This window comes from Mixophyes fleayi, chromosome 9, assembly GCF_038048845.1.
Source record: "Mixophyes fleayi isolate aMixFle1 chromosome 9, aMixFle1.hap1, whole genome shotgun sequence".
Lineage (NCBI taxonomy): Eukaryota > Metazoa > Chordata > Amphibia > Anura > Limnodynastidae > Mixophyes > Mixophyes fleayi.
The window spans coordinates 128,663,690-128,686,109 of NC_134410.1; the positions used below are offsets into that span (position 1 = coordinate 128,663,690).

General features: G+C 40.4%; 1 protein-coding gene and 1 non-coding gene across 2 annotated transcripts in view; one reads left to right on the forward strand and one right to left on the reverse strand.

Moving 5' to 3' along the window:
* Positions 1-3,944: 3,944 nt before the first annotated feature.
* On the reverse strand, positions 3,945-4,074 carry LOC142102662 (U6atac minor spliceosomal RNA). Its single transcript, XR_012679315.1, has one exon. It is a non-coding gene; the product is annotated as a U6atac minor spliceosomal RNA (small nuclear RNA).
* Positions 4,075-9,252: 5,178 nt separating this feature from the next.
* The window catches only part of RXRA (retinoid X receptor alpha), a 263,947-nt gene continuing 250,779 nt past the window's right edge, over positions 9,253-22,420 (forward strand). Inside the window, exons 1-2 of the mRNA XM_075185729.1 lie at positions 9,253-9,470; positions 11,248-11,388. Coding sequence (XP_075041830.1) covers positions 9,398-9,470; positions 11,248-11,388 — 214 coding nt within the window. The 5' untranslated portion in view covers positions 9,253-9,397. The remainder of the gene's footprint in view (positions 9,471-11,247; positions 11,389-22,420) is intronic.

Below are 22,420 nucleotides of genomic sequence, written 5' to 3' on the forward strand. Positions count from 1 at the left end.
TACCTAAGGTGGTTATTACCTTAATTATCCTTTTATAGAGTCCCACACGTGTACATGGGACTACAGGACAATACAGTATACAAATAACACTACACCTCTCAACACAGCTACTGATAGATGGGTAATGGGGTGAAGGGGTATATTCAGCGCAAGTTGTAACCTGTGCCCATTAGTGTGGGTGCAACTAACAGGTTTACAGCCACTGAAAAGGTGAGAAGACAATAGAGGAGTGGAGACAATGGACAGAGAGTCCGAGGAGGAAGTCAGCAGTGTAGCCAAAGTTATAGGTAATGAGAACAGGAGGGAAGAGGGCTCTGCTCACAAGAGCTTACAATCTAATGGGAAAGGGGCAGACAAAAGTTTGATACAGGGCGAGTTCGTGTAAGGGGATAGAAATCAAAATGGGAGGGGGGAGGGGGGTAAAGCAAGATTCTGGGGAGACGAAGGATGATAGTTGTTCTTTAATGAACAGGTTGGTTTTCAAAGAGTGTTTGGAGTTGGGGAATAGTCTGATGGAATGAGGGAGATTTGTCAGTGGTTAGGGCCAGTACGGGTGAAATCTTGAATTTGGGAGTGAGATGTGGTTACGAGGGGAGGTGAAGCGATGGTCATTGTCCGACCTGACTGGGTGGGATGTGGATTAGAGGTTCAGCTCTTGGGCAGAGTCGGGGGTTGATTTTGGGAGAGATTTTGAGGCAAGTTAAGAGATGTATGTTGGTGCAGGTTTTTAATTGCCATCTATTTTAGTAGAAGTATTTTTATTGGGTTTTGTAAAACAGACAACCAATACATGGGATGACAGAGCGCAGCAGCTATAGAAGAAAAAGGAACATTAGTCTTATCGGGTGCATTCAAAATAGATTGTAGAGGCGAGATGTGTGTATTCTGGGAGGTATCTTTAGATGTATGGAACAGGATTAGTATACAGATACGACATGGGCAGTGGTTCAGAGTATATTTATATGATTATAAGGATCGTTACACATTAGCCGGTGGTCGTACAGATGGGATGCACAGTATAGCTCTTTATGCACTTATTGGTGTGGTTATCCAGCCCCCTGCCACCACCCAGTCTGATATCACATTTGATGTGCAGCATCGGGACACAATACATTCTCAATAATTGTGTATAACACAATTTACATCAATCTGTGATTTCACAAACTACTTGCGGTTTCACTATTCAGGTATTTTCCCCCATACCTGTACCACACCTGGGACACAGGCTCTCGTCCTCCTTTAATCTGCAGTCATACTAAAGGGATCCGTTGGTCACTCTCAGACCAAATGTCAAACAGGTTTTCTTTCTTGAAAACTTTTGCAGGAACAGATTGGCTCCAACGTTTAATTGCAGCAGCAAATGCGTCTGTTCAGTGTCGCTGCAGCCGATTTGCGCAAATTACACGGTCACACCGGTGTCTAACAGGTCCTACTGCACTCCATGTTAACACTCGTCCGTCCCATCCGTAGATGACCACAGGGCGCTGAAGTGTTTTTTGGAATCGTTCCTTATAAAGAAAAAAAAAAATGATAACGTCATGTTCTTCAGTGTCTATTTGTATTTTCCGCTCTGTAAAGTGACCTCATTCTAGTGTACAGGTAGATAATGAATACTGCTCTAAAATAACGATGTATAATATAAAAAGTGCGTACATGGATAGATGTAGATATGGATAGATGTGTGCGTTTGTTATAAAAATACTTAAAATATATTCAATATATTGAAATACACGCTTGCCCATTTTCCAATAATGATTACTATAGATATAAAGAAGGTCTCTAACACAACCGATTAGTAATTCATAAAACTGAGTAATGTTACAGGGAGTATACAATGCTGACAAATAGAAAATGTTCTTAATATGAGTATAAAGGGATAATGCTGATATTCTGTTAGTGTCTCACTGGCAGACAAAGCTGTGACTCCAATGTAATATTATACGGGTGAATTAAGCATCTCCCAGAAATTGTTTCATTCCAAAACCAGCGCTTCCAGAATATTAGAACTTTTTTTTTACTAAAAAAACCTCACAGCTTCCTTAAAAGCTGCGAGGATCCCGCTACAAATGGTGCCCTGTCTGTAGGTGTTGACATAGCGGTGCCATGGGTACAAATAGGCACCTACGACTATTATTTACTTACTTGCCCACTATCTCTGAATTCTGGGTAGGTCTCCCGGACCCCCGGGTGAGCATCTCCCGCATCCTAGTGAAGTGAAAAGGGGCTTCGGCTGCAGCATTGCAAGACACCCACCAGAGGGCAGTGATCTGGGGCTTCACTTGTAAGTTGTAGGAGCAGTGGCACTCGCCCTCTGCGGATTTGGGCAGCATGTACAGAGTGAGTCCCACTTGCCCTTAGCAGGCAAGGGGCTAAAATTTAAAGGATATTAAATAAATATTTAAATATATATATATAATTTGTGTTTGCTAGTTCCCTTTTTACTGCAAATTTAGAGGCGATATATTTGTGTGTGTGTATATATATATATATATATTAGGTATATATTGATTGCAGCGCCAGGAATTGGTCTTTATTGTGTCCTTAAGGGACAAGTGACATCATTCTAATGGACATGTGACCTCACTATAGAGCACTGATGGGTGACCTGATACACTTTGATGACCCTCTAACCTTCACAGGGGCCACACATCCTTCATCTCGGAAATAAGGTAAAACAATACATTTAATCAAATAAGGGGACACCTCTCTGTAATAACAGATCAGCAGCATCTTACACACGTGTTACACGCTATAACAAACACATCTGACAATAAGGCAGGAAGGAGCTGGGGGCCCCAGAGGGCCGCTGTTGCCCAATCACAGCTATATGTCATAATTCTAAAGGACAAGTGACATCACTGATGGACATGTGATACATAAGCTCCATACACAGGTTAGCTGGGTCAGGGGGCATATGTTCCCTGGGTTGGTCCCATAGTGGGCTCCCCATAGTACCCCCCAACCCAGCCTGTCCCTGCTCCTAGGCCAGTCCTATATCAGGATGCCTTGTCCCAAGTCAGTAGGCCACTTCCATTTTCTTCTCTTTAAAACATACTTCCCAACTTTTCCTCGTTGGCTTCAGGAAGATCCCGGGGGAGGTGTGTGTGAGGGCGGGGCTTGGCGAATTGCATCATTTTGGCCCCACCTCCTAAACGATTGTCACAATATTGGCCAATTACAGCAGGGGACGGGGCTAACATGACAATATTTGTGTCATTAAGCCCTGCCCATCACATCTATTTCAGGGGTGAGAACCGGGAGGTTGCCCTGCTCTCCCGTGAGGTCTCCCAGAAATGTGGGAGTCTCCTGGACATTCCGGAAGAGTAAGCAACTATGCGTTAAAGAAAAGAAGCTAATGAATCTCTAGAGACTGAAGTGTCTTTTACATTTCTGTCTCCATTACTGAAGACATGTTGTCTTGCCTGTCAGTCTTTGATTAAATCTTGGTCTCCATGAAAATGGCCACCTCCATAGGCATCAATACATGGACATAGGAAAACAATTTCTGAACTGTGTCATCCTGCCACAGATGGCGAAGCCAACCATGTCCTCATCATCATCACCATTTATTTATATAGCGCCACTAATTCCACAACGCTGTACAGAGAACTCACATCAGTCCCTGCCCCATTGGAGCTTACAATCTAAATTCCCTAACACACACACAGACAAAGACTAAGGTCAATTAGATAGCAGCCAATTAACCTACCAGTATGTTTTTGGAGTGTGGGAGGAAACCGGAGCACCCGGAGGAAACCCACGCAAACACGGGGAGAACATACAAACTCCTCACAGATATGTCTTGTACTGGCTCAGTATCAGGGAGAATGTCAGACTCTTCAGGGAGATCACCCCTAGTTCAGGGAGAATTGACAAGTCTGCTTTAAAAGTATTGTGCTACTCCCAGGGTAAAAACATGGCAGCCAGGGTCTAGCTCCATACATTAAAAAACTTGGTTAGAGATGCCACGAAGTAAGTGACAATGCCTTAACCGTATATGTGTTGTAAAGGCCACTGGGACCTCTTCCATCCTTGTCAAGGGGAGTGCTAACCTTCTCTCCTTTCATACAACACGGCTGTATGGGCGGCTGCAGGTGTATATATGTCACCTCTCGTTGTCATCTTGTAATGTTATAGCGACTTCGTTGTGAGACCTTAACTATGATAGGTATTATATCTACTATCTCCATTCTTCCTCAATATGCGTTATAAAGCACATTTATACTGATTTATTTACATATATCCATGGAATTACATGGTGAAGCTATAAAAATTAAATATGCACGGGATTATCCAATGGTTGTTGGGGGGGCGCGGCTACAACTTGAAAGAATTCGCGCCCATTTCTGGCGTACACCAGCTTTTGTCGCCTGACAACTGACGTTGTCTGACGCGCGAGTGGATAGACGGGGTGGAGGCGTCAAGATGGTTAACCCCCCCTTTCCTTTAACTCGATACAACGACAAACAATGATTGCGGTTCATCCGTTATTTTGTCGCAGATAGAATTGAGGTTAGGCACGCCATTTTGAGACTGGCAGAACGGAAGCCATGTTGCGATTGGAAGTACGTTACTCCATGTAAGTGTCTGGTGCGGTGCTTGATGGGGAAATGCGTCCTCTAGTGGTTGTGTGTAGCACTGCACTCTGTCAGGCTCTTGTATTCTGACGTAAATTACCTCAAACACTGATGCATTATAGTCAGTTTCCCTGTTATAAACGTCACATGTTTCTACAACTTATTTTCCAAAATCATAAGGCATTCCACTGCATCCCACTGCCTTATAGCTGCATCCCACTGCCTTATACCTGCATCCCACTGCCTTATAGCTGCATCCCACTGCCTTATATCTGCATCCCACTGCCTTATACCTGCATCCCACTGCCTTATATCTGCATCCCACTGCCTTATATCTGCATCCCACTGCCTTATATCTGCATCCCACTGCCTTATATCTGCATCCCACTGCCTTATACCTGCATCCCACTGCCTTATATCTGCATCCCACTGCCTTATACCTGCATCCCACTGCCTTATATCTGCATCCCACTGCCTTATACCTGCATCTCACTGCCTTATATCTGCATGCTGTATGAATAATATCCTCACCCAGGGGATGTGAGGAGATACTAGAGGTCAGTAACTAAGTATGTTCACTGCTCCACTTGTGCTAACTAGCATAGATACCCTGTATAGCTGATTGTAAGCAGCCTCTTGCAATTTGGATTTAGCTCTCCTGACTTTGCAACTAGGTTGAGAGTCACAAAGCAATAGGCAGATGTATCGTAGAATAACCGCTGTCATACCTGAGAACAGTCCTGAATTTTGGCTTCAAACGAGGATGTGACTATGGTAAGTGAGGCCTCATGGTGACTCTGAAGATCTGGAGTGAGTCATTGCTTGTCCCAGTTTTACTCTCGGGAATATTGGCAGGTATACACTATACCATAAATTCATTTTTATATTCATCTATTTTAATCTTATAAATGTCTTTAAGTGTAAAAAGTTTGGAAAATGACTTTAGGACATGAGAGGAAAATATAAACTCAATATAGTTTCCTATATGAAACTGGGAGGCGCTGGTTTATCCATGCTGACCTTCAGTCCGAACCTGGAAAGACACTTAGGGGGGTATTCAATTGTTAGCGAGATCCCCGGAAAACGAGCGCTCTAAAAATATTAGCATTAATACGGTAATTACTCGCTGAATTTCATCTCGCAGCTCAGGGAATTCAGCGAGTAAACTACCGTATTAACGCTAATATATTTTGAGCGCTCGTTTTTCCGGGGATCTCGCTAACAATTGAATACCGCCCAAAGGGATAGAATTACCAAACCTTCCAAAAATGAAACGTGGGGGTGGACGATAGCGAAGTTCTGTTTGGTTGCTATAGCAACACCTCCACTTTTCTTTTTTAGGTGTAAATCTAACCTACCACACTGACGCTTTTGAACTCTAGCGCTTTTCCAGAGAGTAAAATGGCGGCTCTCATTGTGCTGGCGTTAACAGGTTGAAGTGAGGAGAGGAGGGCGCACTCCTCCTCTAATTATCCACATACAGCGTCTTCAGAGCTTAATTGTTCTTGTTCGTCTAAGGGGAGGAGGGTTTCCCAACCTCACAATCTGTCAGCACAGGAATATGTAGTACTTCCACCTGAACAATGTTCACATTTATAGTGCCCATTATTTATCCAGGGTGGGGACACTTGGCATGGTCTGCCCACACTGAAAGTTATTTCCAGCGTATTATAGATCTTGCATGCTTTGAAGTCACTAATGAGGTGCATCCAGAACACTTCCCAGTAGATTACTGGGGGATTCTTTTACCTATGCCCCTCAGTATGATGATAGATGGTGTGAGTGACGTGCCAAGCAGCATGGTAGTGTATGGGTTAATCAGGCATGACGGGTAACGCTCACCCTCCAAGTACAGATACCTATCTCTACTCCAGAGATTAGACACAGCGCGAATCTAGGTTCAGACGAATTACTGGCTAATGCAAATCTTTTGCAGGGATAACGGACCAGAGCAGCAGATTAAAAATTGGCTTAGAGCAGAGTCTTGTGCACAGTTGCAGAATAGTAAGAGGGATTTAGGAGGGATCAGCCCCGTTCAGAAGAGGGTTTCCTTTTGCTGGCTGTATCAGTGTCTGTCTGCAAAATGTGCACAAAAGGTGATGAAAAGGGCGATGATCCTGTTATAAGACTTGTTATAAGACATTATATAAACAGCTATGAAAGATATCCTTATATTTGTCACTCTTTGACATCACTAAAGTAATAATATATTTCACGGTGGTGCACATTATAAGGCATACATCACCCATGCTAAAGAGTGACCAATGTAATATACCTCACATTTCTTCAGGCAATGTTGTTGAACAATACTTGCAGCTTCTCTCCTTCGTTCTTATCTCCTTCAGTCAAACGTACCTCAGACAGTCATTATAGTGCTTACAATACACTGAGCATCAGTACTGCCCATGGCGTAGTTTGGTTGCCTATTCCACCGGAATATCCAGGAAACGCCCGAATTAGGGGGAGACGTCCTGGGAAGAGCGGATAATTCTAGCTGCGGAGATGACACAAAGTGTGGCATCAAGCCACGCCCACATCAGAGAACATTGAGCGTTATGACGCAAATAGCGTCACCATACACAATTGCCCCGCCCACTTTTACTTGCGACCGGTGATGGCTTCGCCCATCCATTTTCATACCTGTATTTGTGAGAGAGTATGCAGTGCCCTAGAGTTGACGGATAATGCCGGGCCCTCCCAGAAATCTTGTTTATGGGGCCCAGATATTCCATGTTCCGCCACTGTATATTATGGATATTAGGAGTTTCTTATAATAATAATGACCTGTGTATTTATATGGTCATGGGACTCTTCTGTGACTTCTAATATCCTTATAGTTTACAGGAGGGGATACCCTATCTCAAATATAATTGGTGAGAAGTGATGTCTTCAGTTATAATATATGAAAAGTCACATCCTCATGAATAATATGCCTGCTGCACATTATATATTGTATAGTTATAACTGGGCACTAATGACATCCCCTGGAATGCCCGCTGGAGATTATATTGTTATATTTGGGCAATAGTGACATCCCTTGGAATACTTATTGTAGCCTTTAATGCTATTTGAAGTTCCATGATTTGCAATTTACTTTTTGAAAGGTCAGTATGCAGTATGACTGCAGAGTAAAGGTCAAAACCGACATCCTCAATGAAAAGCTATAAAAATATATTTTCTATCTTGCTTCAGCAAATAGTCTGTTTATAGTAATGGAAGACTGAATATCGCACTTTCAGGCTTTCACTTTACATCTTGTTACAAAAAGGATTGTTCGTGTGAGTTATAATCATCATCTATTTATATAGCGCCAACATATTCCATATCGCTTTACAATATAACCAATCCATCCACATTGTTATATTGTTACAATTTCACAAATTCCACATTCTCGTTGTGAAAGTATGTTACTATATATATATATATATATAATATATATATATATTTGTCCACATGTCACCACCTCATCATTTTTCTCCATCACCTCATCCTTCATCTTTATCGCCACATCTATCCAGATGTCTATCCAGACACAGGGATCTCTCTCAGCGGTCCTGATGAGTATCACACTCCTCTCACTCTGTCACCCCCGGCAACCACTCCCCACTGTCACCCCCGGCAACCACCAACCACTCCCAACTGTCACTTCTCCTTCAAGAAATATATATATATATTTTTTAAATTTTTATAAACACTTTTAACAATTAACAAATTAAAAACATCTTAGTATACCAAATTTCAGCCCTTTCTGATTTTTTTTTTTTTACACACACACACTAAGAATTTAGTAGGTCAGTGTATAACTCCGCCCAGCAGGTGGCGCTGCAGCTTGGTTTTATTTTTTCCACACACACACACAGACTAACACACGCCACTAGACATTTATATTATAGAAATTGAATGTAGTTGAAGTCCTAGCAGTGGCCGTATAACGTGATGTTTTCCTGTCCCGACATTCCTGCTACAAGATAACAGACGGATCTCTCTTCTCAGAGGCTTCTGGTAGAATGAAACCTTCCTAATCCCACTAAATCAGAGGATAGATTGTGTCTTAAACTGTCATTAGACAGGACCGCGTGATGAGTACAATACACAGAGCTTATTACCCCGCTGGCTACCAGGGTTTCCTCCCCCTCCCTTCCTGGCACAGGGGTACAAAGGTCCGGATCATTTCCCTCATTTTAGGAATTATTCACGAATATTGAATCATCCCTGTAAAATATAAATCATACCTCTGCTTTAATATCCATTGTTGTGCAATTGTGATAAAGATTTACGCCTACGTTCTTCATACTAACAGGCCAGGTTTTCTTGATATCCTTTTTGTCAATCTGTCCCGTTGGGTAGCTGCTCTCATCTCAACAAAGTTTTCACTAGTGTTGCTCTATTCCTGCATTAAAGTATTTAAAAGCCATTAAAGTCCATGTTTAGTCATAGCCCTGTTTAAGCACAGTTTGGTTAACTCTGCTTAAACCTGAGACTCATAGTAATAATTCAGGAATCATGAGCATTGGTCGTCCTAGATAGTGACAGTAATTCACCTTGTGTAGCTCTCTGAGAGCCCCTGACCACCTGTCCGTCACTATTCTCCAGATGGTACAAGAAATACGCAGGAGAAATATAGAAACAAATCAGCAAAACCTGATGCAGCAAGAGGTTTATTTGCAGAGATGATTTCCTCCCTGTGGGTCTAATCCAGGCATCTTTGTAAGAAGGTTTACGTGACCTTCCAGCGAAGCCAGATTGGGCTTTACAGTGCTATGAGCACGGAGTCAAAATCTTCTATTCCGAGGAAAATAGGTTCTCCAAGTCCGTAGCCCATGGGACCCCCCCTGTCGCTCTCCGCGGTCCTGCAGCCTCTCCTCCTAGTCCTTCTTCTTTTCTCCTGGGTAGGTGAGTAGGTGCACTGTATATTTTTTTGCCTATCGATAATTGAAGATTGATATGTTAGTAAGTGATGAATACACAGGGGGGATTCACATTAATATTCGAGAATTGCATTTTACTCCCCTCGTTCATACATACTTTACAACCTCTATTCGGCAGAATATGTTTTGTATTGTGGATGTTTTTTCATATTGATGCAAATTTTGTATAGTTGTGAATTGTTCTGGATTCCCGGCTTGCATTATATATTCCCTGGCTCATGAAAGCACAACGTGTAAAGACCGTCTATCGATAGTCTGTAAGAAATCCCTTCAACTTCAGTTACGTTGTATAACAGTAAATTTAGCTGAACTTTGACATTCATTTTCTTCAGTATAATACATTGTTTTGTTATGAGGGTCCGTCTGTTTGGGTTTAGTTTAGGGTCACTGTTGCTCCCATTGTCCATGGAGAGGTTTGGTCAGTGAACCCCGTTGACGAAACTCAAATCGCTTTCACTTTAGTAATGTCCTTTTTGTTAAATAAAAGGTTTTTTTTAAAAAAATACTACTCGGTTTTGAATTATTGATGGCTTAGATGAAGCATTAGAGTGAAGGGACTGTCTGTCTGTTTTATACCGTTGTGTGTGGATGTTGTTTGGGAAATTGAGTTTAATTGTCTCATTAAAAATATAGAAATAAAAAATCAAATTGTGTTGTTGCTGGAGTCGGTAGTGCGCCCCTCGGTACAGCAAGAACCACGTCTAAAATGTATCTCGTGCCACTAAAATCTGACTTCTGCAAAACTAGAGGTTGCTTGTACTGCGTACATTGTACGAAACACTGTCACTCCGCTCAGCTCCCTCAAACTCTGCAAATCTTACTCTATTAACTTACACACTTAGGCAGAATTCTAGGTGCATTTGCGCAAATCTAAGCAAGCCGCACATCCTAGGCCAGTTTCCACTTTGTAAGTGACACACATTGGCGCAAAGCCTCATATAGATACCAACATACTAAAGGGGAGAAGCCTCAGAAAAAGAAATTAAAATATTGTGGAAAGGATATATGTTTGTATAGCGAAATAATCCGCTGCATTAATTATGTTTAAATAGCGTGTTTAAACCTTGTATTTCATTGAGAATTCTCCATTCATTTGGCGGACTGGTTTAAATACAGGGAAGCAAAAGTAGTGTGTTTACTTAATTACACTAATTACATATCCCCCCAACTCTCCCTCCGTTCTTTCTCTTGCTTGGTAAAGCTGTGAGGTCTAATGATTAATTTTACCTAAGCTGGGATAGGCTGACAGAAGAATTGGCTAAAGATGGTTCACAAATCAAACTCAAGTCATGTAAAATGTCAGTAAATGTATAATTTCTCCCAGAAAATGCAAATCCAGTTAATCTGCAGTCGGCCTAATAAGAGCCTCTAACATTTATCCATGCTAAATCTGGACAAAATAAGCCCCACCCCCGGTCCGCCTAAAATAGCCACTTTTGTTGAAACCCCACCCACTTCCATATAAGCCCCACCCCTTTCAAGGTCTGAATGGGCACAGCTGGGGGGTCATGCCAATGACCACACTGCCTCTACCTGCAGCACGAGAGTATATCCGCTATTTATCCATCATCTTTAGGACATAAATCTTCTCTAGCAAAACCAATCTCAGGGATTTCTCAGAAAATCAAAATAAAAAAATATTTTTTTCCCTTCTTTGTCTTCGAATTGTTGCAGTTCTGTTGGTCTCACGTCCATTTCCGCTGCTTTTATCCATGGTTGTGACATTTCTCTTCCTCTTACAGCTTGCGGCCTTCAGTGTTACAGCTGCAATATAATTTCCGGAGCCAAGTACATCGACAAGGGCTGCACGAGCCCCGAGGTGGTCACCTGCTCCCACTCACACAAGGGATTTAAACAGCGATTCTGCATCAAGATAGAAAGCGGTAATTATATTTCTTTCTGACACCTGTTGGGTTCTCTGTAATAAACATGCAGAACTGACCTACCTACATATAGATTGTACCCATGATACATTGATATCCGGTGTAAGAGCAGCGATAGGCTGCAACCAATCAGATATTAGTCTACCGTCACTAGACTGAACGCTGGTCTCTGATTGGTTACGATATAGCACATAAATTATCTGTACCAAGTTCTTATTGTCCTACACAACAGTATATGGGATATAATAATTATAAGGATATTAAAAGTAGACAACTCACGGAAGGTCTAATATTCACCTACATATATAGTAAGTGTTTAATTTCTCATACGTTTTCCTAATGATCTCACGCTTCATTCACATATGATTTACAGGATTACATGCCTAGATTAACAACGTGCAAAATGCAGTTTATTGTGAATATCTGCAGACTGTTATTAAAAAAACAAATACAAAAAAAAAAAATTTTCAATGTAGTAGAAAACCCAGGTTCTCCATCTTTTGTGGTACTACTAGTCCCAGAATGTACTGCCAGCCCCACCACAGGTCCCCTATCTGTGCTCTCTGCTCAGCCTTGCCCCTTACTGGTGGCTTCGTACAGTACATGTAATGTTTTAAAGAGACATCACTCTGAATAAAAGGTCTCAAAGAGAAGCTTTGTGCGAAACACGTTTCTCGGTAATGTCAAACAATCTGTCTACTATTTTCCATGTTAATTTGGCTACAGGGGTTGTATAGATGTCTGTGAATTATATTTCCTATCACCTTAATATTTAATATAATAGCTCCTCCATTAATAAATAATTAGATAAATTAAGTTCTCATAGCTATTTTGGTAAACATTGGGCATTAATAGATCATTTTATACACTCTGTGACTCGCCCTGTTAATCTGCGGTACTCTCATGCTTGGGAGTTGTGTGACCGATGCCGGATCTGTTACTATGACGTCTTCTTGTTGTAGTGGTGTTGGGGAAGCTCCTGACGAGTGGTTGCGCCACCTCCCGTCACTGTCAGCAGCAGGAACTTCCGGGCGTGAGGATTCACTGCTGCGATGCAGACCTGTGTAACCGTGCCCCTCTTCACACCCTGCAACGCCCGATTCTGCTCCTCCTCTGTCTCTTCTGGGCTGTCGTTCTATGATACCGTCCAGGTCACTGTATAGGAGAATTCATTGGGCTCCGCGCCTGGGTGTAAAACTGCGAGATGGAGCGTTCAAGGGTGTGTCCAATGCATCATGAGAAATCGCCCCTTTCCAATACGGGTTTTGCGATGAAACAAATCTGATTTACTTTACAACATGCCAGACTTTCAAGAGACTTAACGGGGATTTTCTTTCTTACCTACCTGGATGTTAATATCTATATTGTCCTCTTATTTTATTCTACATGGAAACAGATATGACAGTGGATAATATCCATTAATTGTCACCCGACCCGGCCATAAATGCACCCGATGGATCAAAGCTCCTGCGTGTTTAACTGTCTCAATCACATCAGAGGAGAACGGGATTGCTTAAGGTGCTTAGTTAACCTGTCCTAAAATTAATGGCAGACAATGCCTCTTCTTAATAAAGATGTACAAGGCAGATATCTTATCTCAGGGTATTGTCACTTTAAAAACATCTGGGGTAATGTTCACCATTCAGCAGTAAAGGGGTAATACAGGTGTGTGGGGCTTGTTTATTGGGAAGAGTTGGCATAAAGGACCTTTAAAAATACATTGTCATTAAAGTATATCAGAATCACTCAGCTAATTTCTAATGTATTGATATAAAGGGTAGCTGAAGTCAAAAATGAGTTTGACTAATTAAAATCATAGTGCTGGGTACTAAGACTATTTACTGATACTTAAAATATAACTTCTAACTAAAATCACCTGTTGAATACTGAGAAACACACTGTTTCTCTTATTATGATAGATTGTTGTGAGTAACCGACCTTCCTTAATGACACATGTAACTATGGAAACAAATTGTGGACCACACCGGTTGTTTCCATGGCTACAGATGTCGCTAGTGAAGTTTTTCAATAGATGATTTCAGGCAGAAGACCTAAATCAAGTAAGACAAGTTATTCCAGTAAGTTGCAACATACGGCATAGTGATTTTAATTAGGCGAGATTAGATTTGAGTTGAGATACTCTTTAATAGATTTCCACAACGAAGTTCAGCTTCCTCTTCACAGTAGGTTATTTTCAATAATTATAATTTCCCAATTTTATTGCAGATTCAAAATAAACTTAAATTCCGCAATATTCTCTTCTCAGATATTGACTTTCTTATTTATGTCTATCTCTATTTTTCTTGCATTACACTGAGTGACTGCGTGAATGGTGCTTATGTACTTCATAGGGATCGGTGATCCCTTTTTTTTTTTTTAAGCCCCGTTCCAGCTGCATTATGTTAGTTGAATGGAATGCATCTAGGGTGAAGGGGTAACGCTGGATGAAACCCAGGAGGGTTCAAGTTACAGGCCACGACCATGGCTCCCAACTCTTACAACCGAGACAGGACAATCCTGGACCAACAGTCGGAATGCTGGGAGGTAAAATAATTATATATATATATATATATATATATATATATATATATATATATAAAGATTTAGGCCAAGAAATGGCTGTCTCCACTCTGCGTAGGTAACAAATACAATTTAATTTATTGCATTTGTATATTTATCCTATTTCTACTTGGTCTGTGTCCCGTAAATCCAATTAAATTGGTACAAGGGATCTACTAGAAGATATGAGAACCACGTATTGATGTATTTATACACAATTTCTAATGCAGAATTCATTCTAAATGCATCCTGTTGTTTGACTGTAAATAAAACTTTTCGTTTTGTAAGTAACACAATCTCACAATCTCCGGTGATTTGATTTCCTTTTGTCTATAAGAAGCAACAACATTTCACAGGTTGCAAAATTTTCTTTGAGATTCTAAATAGGGGCCTTATGTAGCTCTATGGGAATGTTACTTGACTGTTTACTGTCCCATGGGGATTGTTATACTGACATGTAGTTCGGTATAGGGACATATAAATATTTAATGTCAGATAAAAAAACACAGAGCCAATCTAATCTGCCCAATTTTTATCTCTGATAATCTCACTCTATTTGATCCTGTTGTTTAGATATAGAATAGACTGATGCATGTTTACATTCCCCTACCATAGTAGCCTCTACCACCTCTGCTGTAAAGTTATTCCATCTGTCTACTCCCCGTTTAGTAAAGTGATTCTTGCACAGACCTCTCCTACACCTGCTACCCTCCAGTGTTTGTTCTAATACCTCTTTTCCTCTAGGAAGGTTAAACCCTTGATACGTTTGAATACTTCTATCCTACTCCCCTCTTCCTTTTCTGCTCCAAGTTGTATATATTGAGACTCTCTGTCCTTTCCTGATAAGTTTTGTGATACAGATCAGACACTACTTAAGATATCTCTAATTTATTTGTATCCTATTGGAGAGCTGGCTGCCAGCACTGAACTCAGTTTTACAGATGGGTTCTTACCAATGTCCTATATAATACTACCTCTTATGTTCTGATACTAATTCCTTTTCCTAAGTACCCTAATTTTGGACTCTTCGCCTTTGCTTTTTAACGGTACCTGAAACAGGGACTCATCGGTCTCTCTCCTCCTAAGTACTTTCCATTTTTGTGCCGTTAACACTGTTCTCAGACTTTGGATTTTTAAAGACCAAAATGCATGTTTTGCCAGTAATAATTTCACCAATAAAGATCTTAAAAAGGTTCTTCATTGATAACCTCTTCCTCTTCTGATCAATGATCTTTCATCGATCTTTCAACCAATACTGTATTCAAAAATGTTTCTAATCCTACGTCCAAATTAGGCAAAGAATCCTGGTGCTGACTTATAATATTCTATACTTTTATATGTTATAAAACATTAAACAAAACACAGTTTAAAACACCATTAATACACTTAGAAGTGGATCAGAAATGCTGCTTCTTCATAGAAGTTGTTGTGTGTCAACTTCAATTTAAAAAAGGAAAAACAAACAGAACAAAAAAGCACAATTAGATCCTATCTAAGGTGAAAATACCACCGTAGAGTTATAGTGACATATAATAATTGTTTTAATCTCAAAGAACAGTCAATATATAAATCATTATAACATAAATAAAATAAAAACTACTAATAAACCATATTCCATAAAAGTCGTAATATTATGCCATAATCCTGGATTGTTGATTATATAAGATTATATAAGTGTGAGGCACATATAGAAACCGTTGTAATTCCTAAACCGTTCACCTGATTTGGATGTAAATACCCTCAAATTAAAGCTGAAAATCTGCAGTTAAAGCACATCTTGGTAGTTTTATTTCAAATCCATTGTGGTGGTGTATAGAGCCCAAAATATGAGAATTGTGTCGATGTCCCAATATTTATGGACTTGACTGTATATGTGTTTGTGTGTGTGTGTGTGTGTATATATATATATATATATAAAATGTGTGTATGTATATACGTGTCAATGTATATATGTGTGTATGTATATACGTGTCTATATGTATATATGTGTATGTATATACGTGTCTATATGTATATACGTGTCATATGTATATATGTGTGTGTGTGTGTATATATATATATATATATATATATATATATATATATATATTATACCTTTCATGTGCTTTATTTTTTATTCCAATTTATTAGCAGTTATTTATATAGCACCCACATATTACACAGCAATTTATAGAGAATATTTAATTATTCACACCATTCAGTGGAGGTTTCAATTTATGTTCCCTATTAATCTACCTGTATGTTTTTGGAGTGTGGGAGGAAACCCGCGCAAACAGGGTGAGATATACAAACTGGTGTTGGTGGGCCAAGAGGTCGGCCTTGGTTTGAAGAGAAAGATGGCGACTTTCACCGTGGAATAGTAGTTTGCATAGTCTAATGGGAAAAGTTCACGTCGTTGTACGGTGCATCCCTTGAGATTTATCTAGTTCCCTACAAACCTTTGGTGCACTTATAGTTTGCAGGCAGCGTTGAGGAAAGCAGAGATCATGCATTCTCACCGGTGAAAGCTAAAGAGATTTGCGGTGTGATTTTTGCACAGTGGTAATGTCTGTGCTCCCTTCCACACAGCAAAGAACGGGCCTAAAAATACTCCCTCTCTATCCCTTTATCTCATATTAATAATCTACTTTTTGCACTACCAAAAACACACAGTGGAATTCTAGACACACCAATATCAGTGCGCAATGTCTCAAAAAAAAAAAGTTTGTACACCGCACCTTGGTTATTACCGCTTTGCAAATGAGTCCCTTAGTAATGGCTTCCTGCGTTTGATATACCCCTCACCCCCATACTCCCATAAAGCTGCAGTTTACATAAATCTCTGTAAATCTGTATATTTGATTTGCTGAGTCCTGGACTGGTAATTGTCTGCTCTTATTCTACGGTAGACCATAATGATGGCTCTTAGCGTGATTGCCTCATGAAGTAGCTGCTATTGTTGTCACAAGCTAATGGAAGGTAAGCGGAGTCGGGGAAGAGAGAAGTGACTTATTATATAACACACAGGGACTAGCGGAGCAATATTCTATAAAATAAATGTTTTCGGAAGACAACAATGTCTTATATTCCCTGAAAAGAAGAGGCAGCTCCTGTGCGCTCATTATCCGTCCCGCTTTGTACTCAACGGACTCCGAGGTGAGGAGGGAAATTGTACATTTAGACCTTTGGAGCAAGAATTGTAGACTAGTCTGTGAAAGCTGCCTCAATTTAGTTCAGGTATTCTCCTCAAATAAAGAGACGTAGACTTGTGCAATGACCGCAGCACTTTTATTATTATAACATTTTCCTGATCACAGAAAAACACTCAAGTCAAAACATAGGAACTATTCACTAGAGCTAAAAATAATAAGAAGAATGGTGGCCATTTTGTTGAAGCCAAAGCTCATTAAAACATAGGCAGATCCCCACAAAAATCGTTGCGTAGACTGCAGACAAAGTGTTATTGTTTTATTTTAATGCCAGTTCCTAGACGCTGTTTCCTCCTTGTATGTATGTGTGTTTGTGTGGGGGGGGGGGAGGTGTTTTTTTAGCAACAGGAAACCACCCAAAGTGCACCCCTGAACCAATATTGTTAGGATTTTACTTCTGTTATCTGTTATTGTTGCTGTTTCTCTGTGTGTGAGAGCTCTCTGCTTTCAGTTAGGCTTGTCTTGTAGATGTGTTACCTGCATTATCCTGATTGGTTGTCTGCACTAGTTAAGGCATTTCCTGACGCTCCATCTTTACCAGTGTTAGTGTTGTGCTTTTAGTGGTAACGTCCTGGTTCCTGTGCTGTATTATCCTGTGTCTACTTTTTGGTTCTGATCCCTGGTACGTGTGACTGCGATTCTGGTTCTGATTCCTGGCTCTGCCTGATCGTTTGTGTCCCTGTTACCTGCCTGACTGACAAATACTCTGCGCTCTATTCCTGGCTGAGGTGGTGTCCTGAGAAAACCACGACAGTGTTACCATTTATACAACCCGTTCTGTTTGCTGACCTCTGGTGGGACATCGCTCTGATGTTCAGTTACTCCACATCCATTCCAGCCTGAGTCCTGACCATCAGTTGTGCAGCTCCACTCAATTCAATTGGAGTGGAGAGGATTTGCATTGACTTTTATACTTATGCAAGTACTATTGGGGCTGGCTGTTCTGAGGGACTCTGGGTCTGTCTCAGATTACTCTGGACTTTTTTTGTATCCTGCATTTCTGCCTGTGAATAGCAGAGCCATCTGCATATGATTCTGAACCTAATAGCCTGCATCAGATACTCTGCATATACTGTTTGTTGCTGATTAGTTGTGTTACATAATAAAGGCTGTCACACCTCGTAATTTCTGCTGCTAACCTAGTTTCTTTTGAAAGACATGCATTAGTGAAATTATTTAGATGCAGTATTAAGGCAGGGGCAAATTATAATTACTGGATCTGAACTGTCTGAAAGTGGAGCTTTAGAAGGCTTGACACTTTTAGTACCCTTGTATCTCCTTTTCCGACACTTAAGACGTCACAATGTTTATTCCTCTAATAGTGTAACAAGGTACACAACTGCACAGACTAATAGGATTATTTTCCAGAACCATAAATTAAGGAGCCCCCTCTAACCTTTATTATTAAGAAAAAAATACAAATATCGTAGTTATTAATAGAATTAAGAGGTTGGTGCTGCTCTGATTGCTGTTGTATACTAAAGAGAAGCAGAGAAATGCAGTGATTGAGTGCACTGATTGGAAAATGATACAAATAACTATTATTTCAATAATTAAAACAATGTCTGCAATTCTCGGTAGTGTAAAATAGAAAAATATTGCAAATATAGATAAAAAAACGTGATAATTAAAATATCAGAAATGAGGACCTACAGTATTCTAATGTATCTGCATATTACTGAATCAACAGTCAAATGGAAATAAGTGGGATATATATATATTTATACTCTCTCACTAAAGAGATTATGCAATAAAAAAGTACTATCCATGTAATGTTGGTGCCCTCAATAAATTGTATTACCCCAAATTAGGGCTAAGTTTGTATAAATGGCATATGTGAATGTCCCAAAGTTTGGAGATTCGCAGTGTATTGGTGTTAGTACTGTAGATCACAAGCATGTTAAATTAAATTGCCTTAAGATACATTCACCAAATACACTGATTCAATAAAATGCGGTTACTGTAGATCTTGAGATCTGATATGGGAATTATTACTTTTTTGTCTATGTGCACTATTTTTTTTATTTTGCATGATTACAGACATTGTTTTAATTATTGAAATAAAAGTTTTATTGTATAATATTTCTTCTCTGCTTCTCTTTCCTCCAGTAGGGTATGAAGATGACACGATTGCCAAAATGCGTCCTGTAAGGATGAAAGAACAACCAATAGGGTCTGTGCATATTTTTGTTAGGGGAAAGGAGACTGATTATTTATGTAGTTTCATCACTCATTAACTTTTGGTAGAGTCAGAAGGGCAAGCGGTATGCTAGAATTTAGGATTAGCTGTGTGACGGGTCTCTTTTGGAAATGCCACGTTGACTTTCAGTCGAGCATGATCCTTACGTTCACCGTTTCTGAGGGATATTGAGGCCTTAAACGTTATAACTGCTTATTTTCACGTAATCGGAGGTCACTTTGGATGAATCGGCCATAGTCAAAGGGAGAGAGAATTTGAGATGCACCAGACAGAAGATGACTGGAAGTTGTGAAGAACTTCAGTAGTGTGGCATGGACCATACCATGCAAACGGAGACCTTTGGGAGGAAGGGGGTGATTAGGAAGACAAACAAGATTGAGGAAGTAAGAGAGGAACAATCAAGAGGGAAGATAAGGTCAGACAGAAGAGTGGAAGACAAATAACTGAAAAGAAGGAAAAAGATTTGAAAGCTAAAACTGAGCATCAGATCTGTGACCTGCTGGGCACTAAAGAATAATTCCTCTGTGAATTATAGAAACAGTCCAATCACTGTTTATATGGATGGAGAGTCTAGAGGACCCAGAAGGCTGGTCCTGTCCATACCACTAATAATTATGTGAAAACTCGGAGTGTAGGAGAGATTGCTCAAAGCAAAGAGCGTAATGGCTAACGGCAGCATGCCATAATGTACAAGGAGTCTCAAAACAGCATAATGCACAGTCTATTACTGCTTCTGAGAGGATGTATAAGCCATTATATTAGATGTTTGTGCATAATAAAACGGAACATCTGTAGGCAGTTGAATAAATCTATTATAACAGATATAAATGGAGAGCTGGGCGCGGTATGTTGAGGAGCTTGTTAAAAGAAAGTGGTTCAGAGAATGTCAGAGCGGAGGACTTGTGGGAATGCTTCTCTTAGTAAATGGCCAAGTAAATTGTTAGGAGAGGGGACTAGGAAACGGGGAAAGCAAAGGAGGAGGGGGGTTAGGTAGGAATAGGAAGGGGGTTAGGAGGAGAAGAGAGAGCAACAAGGAAAGCAATATAAGAGGACACAAGCTTAGACCCGAGGCTAGCAAAAAGAGACAGTAATGCCCTCTAAGCGGCTGATTCGTGTCCGAACGCAACTTGCGTTTAAAAAATGAGCGCGGAACTTGAGTGTAGTTCTGCCAGTATTCAATTCTGTGCAGATACAGAAATGCGTTTCGATTGGAATCTTGGTGTAACTGCGCTCTGCCTAACCGCTACGTTCCATATGTTAACACCGTAAAGGATACACACGTGTGCAATATAAGGTCATATCAGCATGCATGCAAAATAAATCATAAAACAGAGGAACAACTCATATACATAAACTAGGATGTTCTTAAAGCGTACTGCACACACAATGCAATTATATAGTCAGTGTTCCTGGCATACACGTGTTCTGTGACAGCTAGTAACACGCAGGCATGCAGTTGTTAATTCAAAGACAATGCCGTGTCAGTCATCACTATCAGTCGGCACTTACACCTGCCCTGTAGCTGAAACCAAGCAAACTTACGAGAAACACAGGACTTGAATCGTTCGCATTTGCGTCAGAGTGCCCTCGGCACACCCTGTAAATTGCCTACATTTGCCCGTCCTTCTCCTCCCCCGTTCCACCCCTCAAATCATAGGCAGTCGTAAGTGTCATTTGCGTTCGGACATGAATTGCATTCAATAGCGTTCATTGCTGTAAGTTCCGTTTTCGAGCACAGAGCAAATTCATGCAAGATACGGAACACAAACATTGTCAGCAAAGGTGTTCTGTTCCTGATAGCATGGAATTATATTTTGTTTTATTAAGTTGGTGAGGAGGATCCGCCCAGCGGTAGTCAGGATGCTGATAGATTATTAATCGCTAAAGTTTCCTTTATGTTTTATGTTTCAGTGCCACCATATGTGCAAATAAATCATTAGGAGATGCCTTTAAACAGAGCACTTTTTGTTTTACTATGTCTTGCCCAATAGGAGTGTGAAAAAATGATCCCAAGTCACTGTCCCCCAGATTGTCACAAGTGGTGGAGGATGCGAGTACCGCACACATAATGAAGTAATCTGTTATATAAGCAATACTACGCTCATTATAGTGCAGCATGAGGCAAATCAGCTCAGCATAATGTCTCTTTAAATCATCTTCACCTTCTGTAAGAAAAGAGCGCCGCTACCGATTCCAAAAATCACAACATTTAGTGTAGCAGATGTTACTACACAGGGTAAAGTGGAGACGAAGACCGTAGTTTGTAACTGGATGGCCGGAATATTGGCAGAACCGCTAACCAAGGATCTAAATATTCATTAAAAAGTTTTAAATGTTAGAAGTATGACATACAGCTAAAGGCTATTAGTTAAGTGCTGAACATATGCTATGTAATAAGGGACAGGATTACCCCTTGTGGTTTTATTAATTTCTAGGTATGTGTGGGTCCCCTATTTGCACATGAAGGGGTGTTAGGAATATGCTTTCTATACTTGGGGAGAAAAAGAGTAGCAATAAACACCAGCGCTCACTTATAACCAGAAATAATTATCGAAAATTGAAGTATGTATGCGCAGCTTCCAAAAAAGAGGGAGTGCTTAGCCCCACTTAAAATTTAACCGATATTACACATACATTTTCAAAGTGAATTTTGTATAATTTTCCACACTATTTTGATTTTCTGGGTATTTTGCAACCAGAATTGCAAGAACCCTCAGAGAGCAGTAAACCCTGAATGAGGGTTCCCTTTACGCTTTGAAGGAGATGACCCTGAATGAGGGTTCCCTTTACGCTTTGAAGGAGATGACCCTGAATGAGGGTTCCCTTTACACTTTGAAGGAGAGGACCCTGAATGAGGGTTCCTTTTACATTTTGAAGGAGATCAGACCACTGAGGTCAGATATAAGACCCCATTCTCACTGCATGATTTAGGGAGGGTGACACAAAACATGATACTGAACATGCTCCTAGTCATAAGCCAAACAGGGGATTAATAGATTTGGAAGTCAGTCCCTTTAATAATATTTGCTCTATGGGAGTATCCAACTTTGGTGAAAACCAGGTGACACTCAGACATCAGAATATC